The sequence below is a fragment of the Ambystoma mexicanum genome, chromosome 9 (genome assembly GCF_040938575.1).
Source record: "Ambystoma mexicanum isolate Mex_15411 chromosome 9, UKY_AmexF1_1, whole genome shotgun sequence".
Classification (NCBI taxonomy): Eukaryota; Metazoa; Chordata; class Amphibia; order Caudata; family Ambystomatidae; genus Ambystoma; species Ambystoma mexicanum.
In genome coordinates this window covers 1,218,857,441-1,218,875,588 of record NC_090931.1, presented here as the reverse complement: position 1 = coordinate 1,218,875,588, position 18,148 = coordinate 1,218,857,441, and the positions used below count along the sequence as shown (strand labels likewise).

General features: G+C 46.5%; 1 protein-coding gene across 4 annotated transcripts in view; it reads right to left on the bottom strand.

Moving 5' to 3' along the window:
- Nucleotides 1–18,148, bottom strand: part of ZRANB3 (zinc finger RANBP2-type containing 3) — a 2,038,675-nt gene that overhangs the window by 433,184 nt on the left and 1,587,343 nt on the right. For all 4 annotated transcript variants that reach the window (XM_069616553.1, XM_069616555.1, XM_069616554.1 and 1 more), the window contains one exon: nucleotides 4,082–4,224. In XM_069616553.1, coding sequence (XP_069472654.1) covers nucleotides 4,082–4,224 — 143 coding nt within the window. The remainder of the gene's footprint in view (nucleotides 1–4,081; nucleotides 4,225–18,148) is intronic.

Genomic DNA, 18,148 nt, shown 5'->3' with positions numbered 1-18,148 from the left:
GAGAAAGGCAGTTTTTTCAAACTTAAAGCAAGACTGCTTTCTTTTTACTAAGGATTCCCGGCTTGACGACAATATTCATGAGCATGTGAATCCATGTCAGGCCCCATGGTGGAGAATTATTTTGAATACCGAACTGACAGAAAGAAATCTTATTGGCCAGATAAGAACGTTGTAAAGAGGCATGAAGCAATAGATTACCAGCATTACTATAAAAGCCAACACCAATGCCAAATAATGAAAGGGCAATACTGAATCCAGTTGACCAAAACCATAATTGCCAAAGTAAAGAGGGGGCAATCATTCACAAAGCATATAACCAATGTTGGCTAAATATCAAGACAACACTGTTGCCAGACGTTTGTAACTATTGTTGTCAGAATAAGTAAGAGGCAATAATTAAGCAAGTGACCAACAAGCATTGCCAAAGTCAAAACAAGCCATTATAAGAAAAAAATGTCAGCAGTTAACTAAGGTAAATTTGGGAAAACAGAAGTGGCAGGAGAGAGGCCCTCCTGGTATAAAGTGATCAGTAGGAGAGGAGTTTAACCTGCATTGCATTTGGCAAAACCAAGAGTGGAATTAACAGTACAACTGTAGAATATGTTTTCCCAAAGGAAGTTGTGAATGCCGATGTTGATAAAAGTTAAAGACTTTAATAAAGATTTGAAGTAGACCTCACCACAAGGTACTGGCAACAGTGGTAGAAGCTTTTTATCCTGGCAGGCAATTTTACCAGGATAGGGACTTTATAGTGGTATTCCTGGTAGGTTAGAGGACCAGGAACACATTATTGAAGTAGTACATTGTGGTTGAAGGGTGTCAAAAAGAAGTGGTGGAAGACCCACTAATGTATTACTTTAATTGTTCTGGAGTCATCCTGACAGAACTTTGTTGTGGATACAGGTGAATTGTGAAAGTGTCTCGTTTCTCACGGAGAAGATGTTATGTTGAACTTTGTGCTGGAAGTGGAGAGATAGAGACATGTAGTAAAGTTAAACTTTTGCTTAAGGACCAGTTGAAAGACTTCAGGAGTAAGAAGAACTTCATGGTCAACACCTGACTACAAGAAGGAACTTGTTTATTTGAACTTTGATTGAAATTCCTGTTTTGAACCTGGAAAGGGGTTCCAACCCAGCTTACAAGGATACACGGTTATCAAGTATATGATGAATATAACTGTCAAAAATATTACATTTGAATTGCCATTTATTACCTTTATAAGATTGATATATGTACAAGTGTGAGGGATTGATTCATTTTCTTAGAGTGTTTTCCTTTAGTTTTTTAGTTTATTTTGATAGGCAGGGAAAATGCTCTTTAGGTTAGGTATAGTGAGGCGTTTATCTAACCCTTATTATTTAATAAAATGGCTTCTTGTGATAAACCTTTACCAAGTTGTCCGCCTCACATTTCGGAGCCCTCACAAATTATATGGCATCGGATGAACCACAATAATAACCTTTCCCTTTTAGGGATATTCCTTCCATCCCTCATGCCCTAAGAGTAGTGTCCTTTATCCCTTCAGCAACATGACAATTTTTCTGACCATATTCCTCCATATAAGGGAGCATGGAACAGAACAAGAACTGAGACGAGTAAGAGGCAAGGAGCAATGAGGATTACTACGAATGTGAACCAAAGCCAACAGTCTAGTGGTTGGAAGACTGTGATTGGCCCAACATGGTTTAAAATCACTCTGGGAAACGAATCGGCAAGTTCGTCTCCTTACCCGGCTGGGGTGAGGACTGCAGAGGAAAGAGATCAGGACGACTGCGGCTGACAGCACAGGAGTTTTTCTGTTTCCGACATGGGTCGGAATAACCAAGGGAAGCAGACGGTCCTGCCGAGTCCTGGGGGGCCTGTAAGCATAGTCTGGAGACACTCACAGGTGAAAGCACAGTCACTGACATGCCAGGGAGAGAGGAGGCTGCCAAGGGGAGCTGGAGGCGTGGTGGAGGCAGACGAGTGAACGAAGCACTCCAGGGACCAGACGACAAGCCACAGACCGACACAGGAGACGCAAAGGACTCCAAGGCTGCTCCTGAGATCCGGTGAGCCTGTTGATAGGGACAGGGCAGCCAGGGCGCTTTGGGGGATGTACGGCATACTGAAGGAAACAGTGCAAGAGCTAGCGGAAGCCTGAGCAGGTGAATAGAGCCCCTGTGACATTTTACCATTTTACTACAAGATAAGAAGTACATGGAAAAGAATCTGGGACTCATTGCAACATTAGAAAAAAACATGTGGGGAAAACTGTGTGGCAGATAAAAGAAAGACTGAAAGGAAATTAATGTAAAAAGACCTGGCAAAGGAGTATACCAGGCAAAGTCAAGTGTGTATAAAGTGAACTATATAAAGAAAGTCCTGGCAGGAGATTTTACCAGGCAAAGTCAAGAGGGTGAAGTGAACTACAGTGAATGTAAAAAGGAACCTGGCAGGGGAGTATACCAGGTGTTTTGTGAGCAAAAGAATCCCAAGGAAAACCCATTCCCTAAAGACTCAGACCCTTTATTGTGTAAAGAGAACCTGGTAGGAGAGTACACGAGGTGTCGTGCGAGCCTGGGACCCGCACCCAAATTGTATCAAAGAACTATATGAAAGAACCTGCAGAGGAGTATACCAGGTGTTGTGGGAGTCAGAATCTCACGAAAGATTCATGCCCTCATGATTGTTGGATTACGTTGAATGTGAGAAGGACTTGGGGAAGAGAGACATTTCTCCTGGAACATGTTGCAACATGAGGAGGGGAGTTATCCTTTTGAGCTACAACAAACTTGGTTATTCTTTCAAACTTTAGTTTGCCGGAGAGAGGAACCTGGGGAAGGGAGTGATACCCTAAAACTGTGAACCTTATTCATTTGGAACTTTGATGGGGTTATGCCTTTTTGATGAACTTGAACATTTGCACACTTTGCAAGTCAGAGACATTACCCTTAGCACCTTAGAGTTACTTTTAGAGTGTGGCGGCTAGTATAGGATTTCAGACACAGGACATTTTTGCTTCTGTACATCTTGACACACAACAGGCCCTTCGTTTTTGGTTGAGGTAGGGAAATACCTCCTAGGATAGGGACAGTGAGGCATTTTCCAACCCCGTTTTCATTTTATAAAGCTGTCCATGTCTCATTCCTGGTACATCACATTAGCCACCTAACTCCTCCATCCCCCCCTCTCTGTCTCCTTGGCAATTCTGGAATGTACTCTCTTGTGCATGGAAATGATTTGCTTACTAACCCTAATTAAATGTCAATCGTCTGTAAATGCTTTTAGATCCTGGCTGCAAACACATGACTTTGGCACCTTGAAACACTTGTGTGAACTAGCACCAGTGAATTATTCAGCAATAAAATAAATGTCAAACAATTGTATAACATTTGCGTAATCCAAGTTCCATTCTTCAGCTACAGCATGTGTTGATTATGTTTGTAGTACTGAGTCCGTACCCTTTGGTTGTAGACCACTTTTTAGTATATGTGCATGATAACTGGATATCTAAACTTAAATAAAATCCTTTAGCTTTGAACTGTATTTTGATCATGTGTCTTACACAGCGCACAGACTGTTGTCATGCCATGTTTGTATTAATTGGATACACAGTGAAACCTAGATAATCAAAAATATGTCTAGAAAGGTTTTGTCCTGTTTTCAGAGGGATTTTCAAAAACGGTAAATGGTAAACGGTAAACTACCACAAAAGAGGTTTACCTTGCAGTAGCTATAACCCCATGAATTATTTGGTGAAGTTCTGTTAAAAGATGTTTGTGCTAATTGTGAACAAGTCAGATATGTAGATTGGAACAGGGATTATTTTAATGGACCAAATTTCAACTTTCATTTTATGACTTATCTTTTCTAAATTAGAAAATCCTTCTTGCATACACAATCTTATAGATAGTTTAGTGTGGACTGGTCAAAAGGGTTCAAAGGTAGAGAGAATGAGTAGGACCATTCATATAGTGCGCACTTACCCAATTCTTGTTCCTGTATAACCATTTGACAATTGCCATTTATAATGAAAGAGAAGACTGAACCACAGCTAGAGAGCTGAAAAATTCACAAATGAAATTACCAAAAGGCATACCTTTTTGTACTGCTGCGCTTGTCTTGCCGTTTGGTAATATCCAACAGGGCTAGAATAGGGCTACAAAACATTTCACCACTTTTTCTTAGAATTCTCTGCTTCATAGCTGTCAAACTGTTCCATTCACGGACAAATCTCAAGACCTGTCGAAACAAAATACAACAATTATATTTTCTAGACAGCTAAGCGCAAAAAATGCAATTTGTACAAGTATTTCTCACTTAATATTTCTGATGAAATCTAAAAAACTAGAATGAGAAGCATAGCCTGCACAAGTCATTAACAGAGGGAACAACAAACTAATATTACATTTTCTATGACTAATCCCGAGATGTCGTCACTTCTCCCTAGGGGGACCCCTTTCCCATGAGGCCAGCGTGTTGAGGCCGATGCCGGATAGTCGCCATGGGGGTGGCACTTAGCGGGAGGATCCCATGCATGGGAAGAGATCTCCCTTCTTCGGACGAGGGAAAACATCTCATGAGAAAGCGATATAACATCCCTCAGCCAACACCCTACACACCTCCATATCCTCTAGATCCTAACCCTTGCACCAATACCCCCATATAGCTTTGTACATCTGTGAGCCTTAGAGATACTGAGACGAAGATGATTAGGGGATGACCAAAAGGGAGCATATCCGTTAAGTACTGGGCTGAGGAGGAGGAGTGGAGCAATAGAGAGCGTACCATGTAACTGGACTGAGCATTCTAATTATCCACTGCAAGATAAGATAAGAAGCGACAATGGACTTACTATGTTCCTCGGCCATCCCAGGAGGAACCGAAGACCAGGTACTGCTCGGCACAGGATTTTTAAGTGGCTGCAGTCCGGGATGCTGAAGAGAAGCAGACGGCATCCCCAGCGTATCTGCCGCTGAAGGACCCTTTGCGTAGCAGTAGCCCAACCTCGCAGGAGAGCCACTGCAGTGCTCGAGCAACCTGCAGAAGACCGAAGAGACCCGAAAAGAGCAAAGGCAAACCCAAAGGCAGACTAGAGCCCACTAGAGAAGTCCCGGAAAGTATGGGACTGAATGGGATGGTCAGTGGAGGTACGAGGGGGTCTGGGTTACTGTGCAACGATATAAGGAGGAGAGATCTAGAACTCAAGGGCAGGGATACGAACCCTGAGCTAGAGAGAAGTAGGGAGATCTATAAAGAGAAGTGGTTCCCCAATAGGGGCAAAGATCAGGCCACCAAATTTAAAGACACATATCAAGAAGAGAACACGGATCATCTTCATTGTGGCAATATTTGGTAGGAGAATAAACCAAGTCTGCATAGGCTAAGAAGCGTAAATGTATCGGTCTGGGACCCACACTAAAAACAGAATGAAACTACAAGCCATCTTCCACGTGGCAGTACTTGGCAGGGTAGTGTACTAAGTGAGCCGCAGGGGAGGAACCTGGGTCGAGGACCCGATCAATATATGAACTCTATTCGTAAGAAGCCTGAAAGTAAAAGTGAAGCCAGGGGAAGGGAATCATTCACCCTGGTGTTGTTGAACTATGCAACCAAGAGAAAAGAGGCTAGGGGAAGGGAGTCATTGGCCTGGTTGTATTGATTGGTGAAGCCCAGCTAACAGGAGAAGGGAGTAATTCTTCTGGTAACCAGGACCAGGGGAAGGGAGTCAATTCTCCCTGGCTGTCTTGAACTGCTGAAAAAAAGATACCAGGAAGAGATGGAACAAGTTACTTACCTGTAACTCCTCTTCTCCAGCATGGGTCTGGCATGGATTCACATGCTCATGAATATTCCCAGTCATCAGGCTGGGAATTCTCAGCAAAAAAGAAAAGCAGTTTTGCTTTAGCCAGAAAACTGCATTTCTCCTCTATAACCAATCACTGTCCTTTGGGTCACCCTGCCCCATTCAATGACAGTTTTCTCCCTAAGCTCCAGGGCCATCTTCAGATTTGGTAGCGCAAGTAAAGTGGCAGTATGAACCAAGAAGAGCCACAGAGGGGAAGGAGGGAGGGCTCACATGTGACTCCATGCCAGACCCATGCTGGATAAATTATACCGTCACACCATCCGAATTTTCACTGGCGTCCTCACTTCCACTAGGCTGCAGGCGGCTGTTGTGATTGGCCGCCCACACACCTCTAGCAGCCAATCGAGAGGCGGCAGGCGAACGCCGGCCCCCCACCAGAGGCGCACACTCGGGCCCCGCTGCTATTTCGTCCATTCCCGAGTTCCTGCTCCACTTTGCAGTCGCTGACCACCAGTGGAGATGCCAGGAATCAAATTTAGGAGGGGCACAGAGGGGGCCAAAGACAAAAGTAGGAGGGGCACAGACAAAAGTAGGGGGAGAACATGGTCACTGCTCGTCTTAGGTGGGGGGGCACAATGGGGGGCACAGGGTTTCACAGGGGGGGGGCCTGGCCCCCCCAGGCTCCCACTAGCGACACCACTGCTGACCACACATCCATTGTGACCTCGAGGGATGAGACCCCCAACGGACCGCCACCATGTCGATATTGAGTTAAGCCCACGGGGCTTAATGCGGTAGACCTGCGCGCTACATTTGAATTTCTGCAGGCATCTTTGTAAGCTCTTCATCCATCCACGCTTCACTACCGTGAATCTACTGATGAATTCAGCGCAGCCAGATATTGTCATTTTTTTTTGTTGTGCCTCGATTGCAACATGCACGGCGCCAACCTTTTTCCCGTGTGGAAGCCTGACCCAAAATGGCCGTCGCGCCATCCAAATCTTCACTGGTGTCCTCACTTCCTCAAGGCTGCTGGGGGCTGCTGTGATTGGCTGTCTACACATCTTTAGCAGCCAATCGGGAGTCGGCAGGCGAACGCCGGCCCCCCACAAAAGGCCCACACTCAAGGCCCCTTACTGTCCGTGGTTGGCGGGTATGCGGCCGAGCCGTGACCATGCTCCTTTCAGCCTCGAAGTCAGTCCGTAAGCCCGTCTTTGGGTCATTATTGCTACCCACCTTAGTATTTCCACCCACACAACCTTTCTCATCCCCGTCTACATTGCATGTCATCTGAAAACACTCACTCAGGTGCTACCTCTACACACTGAATACCAACAACAGACTGCCTTGATATAGGCACCACCCGTTGGCCTCCCCACGTACCGCCCCAAAACATTGCTGCCTACTGTCTATGTGTCTCTCCTACCTCCACACCCACTCAGTCTGCAGTGTTCCCACCACCGCTGCACACGCTCGTGGGCACTCATCTACTTGATGCCTTGCCGCAATGCTTCCCCATAAACATCTGGGTCGGCATTAACCGTCCGCTAAGCTAGCACTAGCTATGCTCACAGCACCCCCTTTTGCCTTTACGTGCTAATACCTAATGCACAGCCACTCTTACTCACCTAATCTAGTACTCTAGGTTTCGTTACCCTGCTTCCCCAGCCCTCATGCCTCTGCACCTGGGCACTAGCCTGTTAGTGCGATACGCTCTCATATCATTAAATCAAAAATGCATTTGTATCCCTGCCCGTCCGCCGAAAATATGGTCTGTTTTACACTGACTAGCTGCTAATATTGTTTTCCCCCCCGTGCCTTTGTGTCATAACTACTGATTTCTGCACCCTGCCTATCTGTTATAACTATTGATTTTGCACCTTGCCTATGTGTGATAACCACTGATTTCTGCACTGTGCCTATGTGTGATAACTATTGATTCTTGCACTTTGCCTATCTGTTACAACCATTGATTTTTGCACCGTGCCTATGTGTCATAACTATTGATTTTCGCACCTTGCCTATGTGTGATAACTATTGATTTTTTAACCTTGCCTATGTGCGATAATAATTGATTTTTGTACCTTGCCCATGTGTGACAACTATTGATTTTTGCACGGTGCCTATGTGTGATAACTATTGATTGCTGTACCTTGCCTATCTGTAAGAACCATTGATTTCTGCACCGTGCCTGTGTGATAACTATTGATTTCTGCACCTTGCCTATCTGTTAGAACCATTGCTTTTGCACCTTGCCTATGTGTGATAATTATTGATTGCTGCACCTTGCCTATCTGTTACAACCAATGATTTTTGCACCTTGCCCATGCTCGACAACTATTGATTGCTGCACCTTGCCTATCTGTTACAACCATTGATTTTCACACCTTGCGAATCTGTTAGAACCATTGATTTTTGCACTGTGCCTATGTGTGCTAAATATTGATTGCTGCACCTTGCCTATCTGTAAGAACCATTGATTTCTGCACCGTGTCTATGTGTGATAACTATGGATTTTTGCACCTTGCCTATCTGTTAGAACCATTCATTTTTGCACTGTGTGTATGGGTCATAACTATTGATTTTCGCACCTTGCCTATGTGTTAGAATCATTGATTTTGCACCTTGGCTACCTGTTAGAAGCATTGATTTTTGCACCTTGCCCATGTGTGACAACTATTGATTGCTGCAACTTGCCTATCTGTTGGCACCATTGATTTGTGCACCTTGCCCATGTGTGACAACTATTGATTGCTGCATCTTGCCTATCTGTTAGAACCCTTGATTTTTGCACCGTGCCTATGTGTGATAACTATTGATTTTTGCATCTTGCATATCTGTTAGAACCATTGATTTTTGCACCGTGCCTATGTGTGATAACTAATGATTGCTCCACCTTGCCTATCTGTTAGAACCATTGATTTTTGCACCGTGCCGATATGTGTCATAACTATTGATTTTCGCACATTGCCCATGTGTGACAACTATTGATAGCTGCACCTTGCCTATCCGTTAGAACCATTGATTTTTGCACCATGCCTATGTGTCATACCTATTTATTGTTTCACCTTGCCTATCTGTTAGAACCATTGAATTTGCACCTTGCCCATGTGCGATAACTACTGATTTTTGCACCTTGCCCATGTGTGACAACTATTGATTGCTGCACCTTGCCTATCTGTTAGAACCATTGAATTTGCACCTTGCCCATGTGCGATAACTATTGATTTTTGCACCTTGCCCATGTGTGACAACTATTGATTGCTGCACCTTGCCTATCTGTTGGAACCATTGATTTTTGCACCGTGCCTATGTGTGATAACTATTGATTTTTGCATCTTGCCTATGTGTGATAACTATTGATTGCTGCACCTTGCCTATCTGGTAGAACCCTTGATTTTTGCACCGTGCCTATGTGTGATAACTATTGATTTTTGCATCTTGCCTATCTGTTAGAACCATTGATTTTTGCACCGTGCCTATGTGTGATAACTATTGATTGCTGCACCTTGCCTATGTGTTAGAATCATTGATTTTGCACCTTGGCTACCTGTTAGAAGCATTGATTTGTGCACCTTGCCCATGTGTGACAACTATTGATAGCTGCACCTTGCCTATCCGTTAGAACCATTGATTTTTGCACTGTGCGTATGGGTCATAACTATTGATTTTTGCACCTTGCCTATGTGTTAGAATCATTGATTTTGCACCTTGGCTACCTGTTAGAAGCATTGATTTGTGCACCTTGCCCATGTGTGACAACTATTGATAGCTGCACCTTGCCTATCCGTTAGAACCATTGATTTTTGCACCATGCCTATGTGTCATAACTATTTATTGTTGCACCTTGCCTATCTGTTAGAACCATTGAATTTGCACCTTGCCCATGTGTGACAACTATTGATTGCTGCACCTTGCCTATCTGTTAGAACCATTGAATTTTCACCTTGCCCATGTGCGATAACTATTGATTTTTGCACCTTGCCCATGTGCGACAACTATTGATTGCTGCACCTTGCCTATCTGTTGGAACCATTGATTTTTGCACCGTGCCTATGTGTGATAACTATTGATTTTTGCATCTTGCCCATGTGTGACAACTATTGATTGCTGCACCTTGCCTATCTGTGACAACTATTGATTGCTGAACCTTGCCTATCTGTTAGAACCATTGATTTTGCACCTTGCCTATGTGTGATCACTATTGATTTTTGCACCTTGCCTATCTGTTAGAACCATTGATTTTGGCACCTTGCCTATGTGTCATAACTATTGATTTTTGCACCTTGCCCATGTGTCTCTGAATTAGAAGTACTGTATTGCAAATTGTATTATGCTTGTTCCTCTTGTTAAGCGCTTTGGATTAAAGCGCTATATAAATAAAAATAAAATACAAATACAAATAAAACCAAGTAATTTTAAGGGTGCTATTTGTCCAGCCAATCTCATCAAAGATTGCGCTCACACTCCAACGCCCTTCCGAGCACCATTCATAAATGCCTCTTGTGCCTCCAGAATTGTCCCAGCATGCCTGAAGGAGGCATGGGTTTGTCCTCTCCTGAATAAACCATCCCTAGAACCGGAGTCGCCAAACAACGATCAACCCATTACCACCGTACCCTTTCTGTTGAAAATCCTGGACAAAGCTGCATACAATCATATCCAACACTTCCTAGAATCTAACAATATCTTAGGGAAGAAGCAGTCTCGGTTTTCCGCCCCGGTCACGGGACGAAACAGCCTTTCTGGACCTTAAGAACCAACTAGGTGAAAAAATGGATGAAGGAAAGCCTGCGCTTCTCCTCCTTCTCAACCTGCCTGCAGCATTTGACTTGGTGGACCACTCAACACTCTGCAGACAATTTATTAGTACAGCCCAATTCTCCCAGGAAGCTACCGCCTGGGTTACCTCCTTCCTCGAAGGGAGAACCATGAAGGTATTCTCAGAGCAGGCTTGCGCTATTCTTACCACCATACACTGCAGAGTCCCACAGGGCTTGTGCACATCTCCTACACTGTACAACCTCTTCACCCTTCCGCTGTTCAAAGATCTGGACAATCTCGGCATAGTTTACACTAATTATGCCGACGGTACCCAAGTGCTCATCCCCCTCATTGGCTAGTATGAAACCGATGCAGAAGCACTAGGTAAAATCTACTCCACCATTCAAGCCTTGATGGCATTCAGTGGGATAACAAGCTTGACAAACAGTACAACTCCTTCAGCATTGACAACTCCCAAATTCTGGTCTCAGCAGCAGTCAAAACCCTTGGGGTGTACATGGACTCGGTGTCCAGTCAAAGGATAGAATACATTGTTTCGAATTACAATAGTTTCTAAACAAAAGGACCGAAAAAAAATGTCGAATGCCTTTTTTTAAATGTATTTTTATTTTTTGGCTTCCATATAGGAAATAAAAGTGTTTTTTACACCAAAAACTGCGGTTTGGGGGTGGGCCCTCCAAAAAATTAAAAATAAAAATCATTCAACCTTTTTTTTTTCTCGGTCCTTTTGACTTGAAACAATTGCATTCGAATAAATTGCAGTTGACCCTTTAATCTACAACCCATGGACTCCATGCTCTCAATGACGCGCCAAATCAGCGCCATTGCGTCCTCAGAGGCCTTCACGACTAAACCAATAAATGCAGTCAAACCATACTTATCCGCTTCAAATTGTCTCACCGTAGTGACTAACTTCTTCCGCTTTAAATTTAGAGGCACGCAGGGGTGCGGCCCTGGGAGAATGTGCAACCCTGACTCTGCCCACCAGCACCACACCTCAGTCCCCATTGACGCGTCAACAATATTTAACATTGCCTAATGACACCAGCATTATTAGGGGGGAGGATGGTGGGACATATGGAGGAAAAGTCACTACGGTGAGTAACTTATAATTACTCTTATGTCCCAATCCCGTCCCCTTTCCTCCATACCCCATGGGCGATATCAAATGAATGTAGCCACAGGGTGGAGAGGAGACCCTCCGAAAGCAAATAGGTTCCTTAGAACCGCCTGTCCAAAGGCCGCATCTGACTTAGAGCCGGTGTCCAAACAGTAAGGCTTACAGCAAGCCGAAGGGGTGGCCCATGTGGTCGCCCTACTGATGACCTGCCATGGGACGTGTCGTTGGAATGCCACGGTCTTGGCTTTGGGCCCGACCGCGTGGGTGTGCATGTTAGCTGGCAGTGGCTTGTGCTTCCCCTTGTAGGCCTCCTTGATGGTGGCAACCATCCACCTTCCAATAGAGGCCTTGGATGCTTGATACCTGGGGGCCTAGAGCCCCCAAAGGTGACAAAAAGTGCATCCGACTTGCGGAAGCCCTTGGTCCAGTCCAGATAGAATTTGAGAGCGCGACTGACATCAAGGCAGTGTAATACTCTCGAAGCCTCGTCCTTGGGGTCAGCAAAGAACGTAGGTAAGACTATTTCCTCGTTTAGATGGAAAGATGAGGGTACCTTAGGTAGGAACGCAGGTTGAGTCCGCAGGACTAACTTATCCCTGTGAAAGGTGGTATAGGGTTCTGAGGCCACCAGAGCCTGGATCTCGCTGACTCTACGAGTGGAGGTGAGGCCCACTAATAAAGCTGTTTTAATGGTGACCAGTCTGGTGGCCACTGACGCCACTGGCTCGAAGGGTTTGTTCGCCAAGGTGCCCAACACCACATTGAGGTCCCACACGGGGTGTAGCTTCCTAATTGGCGGGTAAAGGCTGGACAGGCCCGCCAAATGCTTCTTGACTATCGGGTTGGAAGATGAGAAGACTTCCTCCTCCAAATTTATGTAGGCCCCTATGGCCGATAGATAAGTGTGACATGTGTCCGTCCACCTGTAGTCCTGAGTGCGCAAGGTGTGCCGAGAAGGATAGCACATCATCCAGTGTGCACGTAAGGGGGTCGATCTCCTTAGAGTCCGCCCAATGACAAAACCTTGGACCAGGGGAGTGGGAGGGAAGGCATATGCTGTCATGCCGTCCCACGTATCTGTAAGGCGTTGTCCAGTGAGCCGGGGCCTTGCTCCTGCCAGGATGCGAAAAGCTGGCACTTCCTATTCCTCCATTATCATTCGTAATTGTCCGCTCACTGTCTGCTGAGTCTGTCCGCTTCCAGGTTGGCCTCCCCCAGGAGGTGGACGGCCGTGAGGAGGCCGTGATGTCGTTCTCCAGGGCCCATTCCCACATGCTGACCGCTAGGGCGCAAAATGGAGGAGACCTGGTACCCCCCTGCTTATTGACCCAGTATATGCTGGTGGTGTGGTCGGTCTGGATGAGGACGTTCTTGCCCCCAATGAGCGGAAGGAAAGCTCTGAGGGCCAACCAAATGGCCTTGAGCTCCAGCCAGTTGATGTGAGAATCCTGTTCCTTCCGGGTCCCAACTCCATGGATGCTGTGGCTGCCCAGTGTGGCCCTCCAGCCTTCTAAGGAGGAGTCTGTAGTGATGTTAACCTGTGGAGACGGCTGCCGAAAGGGCCTGCCCCTCCACAGGTTGCAGTCCGTGGACCACCATGTGAGGTCCGGGCAGAGAGAAGGAGGGATGCTGACCAGCTCTGCTTGGGAGCCCTTCTGATTCCTTGAGGCTGCAAAGTGCAGCTGCAACCTTCTCATCTGGAGTCTCGTGTGTGGCACAGCCAGAAGGACTGCTGCCATGATACCCAATAAGTGCTGGTACCACCACGCCGAGGTCACTGCTCTGGTAAGGAAGTGAGTAGTGACTCTTTTGATGGGCGTAATCTTGTCTCCCTGGGGAAAGACCCCCCTCAGAGCTCATATCCCAGATGAGGCCCAGCAAGGTGAGGCTCTGCGTGGGCTGCAGCTGAGATTTCTTGAGATTGATAGTAAACCCCAGGTCGTGGAGTGTGTTCATCAGTGCCGAAGAGGTGTGAGTAACCCCCTCCGGGGATGTCACCCTGACAAGCCAGTCGTCCAGGTACCGTAGATGTGGTGGCCCTGGGCCCTGACGAGGGCTGCCACAGCATTCATGAGTCTGGTAAATACCCTGGGGGATGAGTTGAGGACAAAGGGTAGGACCTTGTATTAGAAATGGCAGCCCAAGATCCTGTAGCGCAGGAAGGAGCGATGTGACTGCCAAATCGGGACGTGTAGATAAGCATCCTTCAGATCCAGGGAGCACATCCAATCTCCCTTGTCTAGTGTCTCCGCAATGAGTGATGGTATAGCCATCTTGAATTTGTTAAGAGGGAGGGAGAGGTTGAGGGTAGATAGGTCCAGCACAACTCTCAGGCCAGCCTGGTTGTTCTTTTGTATGGCGAAAATCCTGAAATAGAAGCCCAAGTCTCGCTGGGAGGCTGGGACTTCTTCCACTGCATGGCTCTCGACTAGTGCCCGGATCTCCGCCAACAGAGTTGCTATCCCAATCTGTGGGAGTGGAGGGGAGGAACGAGGAGAGGGAGGGACCGGTAGGCGGTACCCTGAGGATACTACAGAGAGGATCCAGGGGTCCCAAAGATTCTGGTGCCAAAATTACACGTGGAAGGCAAGCCTGCCCCCCCACTGGAGACACATGGCCCCGAAGGGACGCGTCATGCCTTCTTTCCCTCTGAGGCTGTTGTGGAGGAGGGGGACTGGAAAAATCCCTTGCCCCCCTTTTGTTGTTTGCGCCAGTGTATGCTCGGCGAGCGGTCAGGCTGCCTCGACCTCCATTCCTGCTGATGGATAAACTGTAGGCCACGTACCTGGTTGATACCAGTCCCACCTTGACACTCGTCCTTTCACCAGCTCCGTTCTTAGGGGTGGCATCGGACGAGCGGCCGTGATGTCTGGCTCGGCGGCTATCTTGTCTAGCTGCGAGCCACGTGCCAACGTCGTGGTGCTTGGCTCCCTGGGCCCGGCCTCCTCCAAGACTGTTGGTGTTGGAGCATGAGGCCTACCCTGCACCTCAGGCCTAGGCCTGGAAGGCGTAACGCTCTTGGTAGAGTCGCCGGTAGTGCTGCGTGCAAGCGCACCCTCAGACATTGAGCCGGTAAAAGGGCGTTGCCCCTCGGGCATACACCTGGTAAAAGAACCTTTGCGGTCCCTCAGCACTGTTTCTGGAATGATCCGACGACCCCTCGGCCATGAGGCCGATAGCTAGACTAGCCACGGTATGAGTGCTGATGTGAGAACCTGAGAGGATCCTCCCGCTCTGGCGTTTCCTAGGGAAGGAGCTGCCCTTGTGGGGTGCAATGGAAAATAGCGGCCCTCCCTTGGGCCTCAATCTCTGTTTGACCAAGTCCTTCAAGTCCTCTGGAGTCGATCTTTCGAAGCGTTCCCTCCACCACCTAGGTAGCCTGTTCTTCAGTGCGCGTGGAGTCAGAGTGCCGCACGCAGCACAACCTTCCCAGCCATGGTCGGGGCCAAAGCAGCTGAGGCAAAGAGCGTGGGAGTCAGATGTAGGGAAGAGCCCCTCGCAGGCTGGTCATCTGCTGAAGCCCGCTGAAGTTGACATGTGCCGGGGAGGAGCATGACGCCGGAGGATCAAGTACCTGAATGACAAAAAGAAGACAAAAAGATAGAAGAACAATCTGGGGAAGCTCGTGGAATTACATGGCAGAGCCAAACCCAGGAGCACTGGTGAAATCGGCCCGTTCCCGTCGACGTGGAAAAGGGGACGGAGGTGTAGCGCCGGTGGGCAGAGTCAGGGTAGCAAATGCTCCCAGGGCCCCACACCTGCGCGCCTCTAAATTTAAAGGGGAAGAAGGTTTTTCTGGTGAAAAAGGTTCTGTCTCCTGTCCCTAGGAAGGGATGCCATGAAGTATGGAGGAAAGGGGACGGGATGTAAGAGTACAGGAGTTACAGGGAAGTAATCTGAAAAGTCTGATGTGGTTCTCCTCAGAAACCTGGTCTGGGACCACCCTCATGTGACCAGGAAAAGGTAGACGCAACTCTGATCCCGACCCTGGGGGTGGTGTACTGTGGGAGGATCACAGGGAGGGAGGAGGGAAATCAGACCAGGAAAACTGGAATACACCTCTTTTTAACGTTCCCCGTAAACCCTCCCTTTTGATTACTTTTTCCTAACTTAAAGAAGTAGAAAACCCCAATTTCACTAAAGTGATCTATATGTCCCAGAATCCCATAGGGACAGATGAAGAAGAGGGCTGAAGACGCATGTAGAAGTAAAGGACAGGCAAACTGACATAACAGACTTTGCCAGGGTCAGGAAATTAACATTAAGGGCCTGCACATTAAGGGCCTGCACCGGAAGTCAATTATCCCAGCTAAGGAGCATGAAAGGCTGCAGCAGGAGGGGGAAGCAGAATGGAGCTGGAGCAGGAGCTGGAAGGCTTGCAGTAGTAGCAGAAGGAGAAGAGCACGAGGCTGGCAGTTCATGAGGAAGTGTGTTCACTTAAGGGATGCTGGGGCAAGAAGCAAGCAGATTTCACCTACAAGTCCTGAGAGAGTGCTGTGTTCACAAACCCTGCTTTGTCGTTGATGCACTGAGAGAGACGTGCCGAGGTTGAAAGTCTTCACAAGAACGCCTAATGGCTGTGACTGCAAAACCGTGACTGGGCTGCAATCCGAGGCCCCTGTGCAGAAGCAAGCCGAGGGACAGAGTAGTGTAGGAGACTCCCCGTGGTTAAGGCCGGACCGAAGACACCTATGCTGCCAAGGGATGTGGGTCCCAAGCAGTGGTGGCCGGTGACTTTGAAAGGTGGTGGGTGTAAATTTAGCAGCCGAATTTATAAGTGAGTGTGCGCAGCGAGCAAGCCCGAACCACATCAATGAGGGTGCGGGGGGAGTTTTCCCCACGGGAAATGTTTTGAAAAAATTGCTTCCTAAATGCAATTTACCGTCCAAACCCACACAAACATGACCTAAAAAGCATGTGCAGTGCATGTATTAATTTTAAGTGGTGGGACCATGAACTAAGGAGATCATGGTATGGTTGCAGTCATGAAACTACAGATGCTTATTCAACTTAGAAAACTGAGTGGCCTGCCAAACATTACAGAGGTGCTGCGATCTGTGTGAGACTTGCACTTTGGAATCCCGGCAAGACAAACTCAGCCTTTCATCCTTCCGAGGTCGATGAGCATCAAATTCGGTTGGGTGGTATTTTATGTAAATATGTTGGCGAAAGCGCTATATAAATAACATTATTATTTAAAATGCAATATTAAAATAGTCTTTTCAAAATAGAAGCAAGGGCACATCTTCTGTTCTGGGTGTGAAGTATCGGTTTGGGTCTATTTGACCTAAAACATTTGACCTAATCACATTTGATCGAATTTATTTGACCTTTTTTCGATCTAAAATGCGGGGAGATCCCCCGCAATCCCCCCTCACCTCAACCTAATCTATACCCTTACCCACTATATATTAATTATAATATATAGTGGGTAAGTTATACATTTGGCCGAAAAAAGGTCACAAAAATTCAATCAAATGTTTTAGGTCAAATGTTTTTAGTTAAAGATGCCAATACCCAAGTATCTACTACTATAAATAGTCTGCTTTATGGTTCTGATCGTTTTTATCTAGAAACTGGGTGCAGTAAATGTGTCTCTGTACTATTAAAGTAATCAGGCTATGTGTATCCAGCTGTTTCAACTGCCTTAGTTCAGGGTGGTTTGCATTTGACTGAGAAGCAGCTTAAATTACGGGGAGAATTATGAAACCAGCATTGCCTTGGATAATATTTGAGGTGCCAGACAGAAAATAAATCTCGGGTGTTTAAGTCACGTGGCCATCCCTGAATAGGTAATATGTGGCTGTGGTTTTGGATGTGCTCCTCCGTCTCATCGGGCTATACCAATTATGCTGAGCAAAGTATTAGAGGCAATTTTGTGCAGGTTATGTGGATGTGTGGAATTATGTTGTGTGGTTAAATTAAACGTCACATTTGTGATTCACCAACCTTGTGTAAACATTTAGATCTGTTTTATTTAATTGCGGCACAGGATAATTATTCGGTTGCCAGGTACTCATTTTTAAAGCGTTTCTGGGTACATAAAAGACTCATTAATGGGTTTCTCGAGTGTTTGCAAAATTCCATCTGTACTCAAAATGAATGAACATAGAATGAACTGAACGTAATTAATGATTCAACTTAAAATGTATAGTTGTGTCTCAAACATTAATTCATGTAATGCTAAACCTGAGCTATGTGCCCTCCGTGGATGATTTAACATGAGGGCGAAGCATTCAGTACAGTACTGCACCAGGATCTGACTGCAAGCACGCGCTGCGACAAATAAAGCCCCTTGCATTTCAAGATGACCTATTTACTGCGAGTCAACTACTAGCCTTATTTATGCCTTTTAAGCTCTGCGCAAAATCACCGCCATATGAAAAACAAAATGCCTCGGTAACAGAAAGATCACTGTATCGCGCCTAAAACGTTGCACTTCATAATAACTA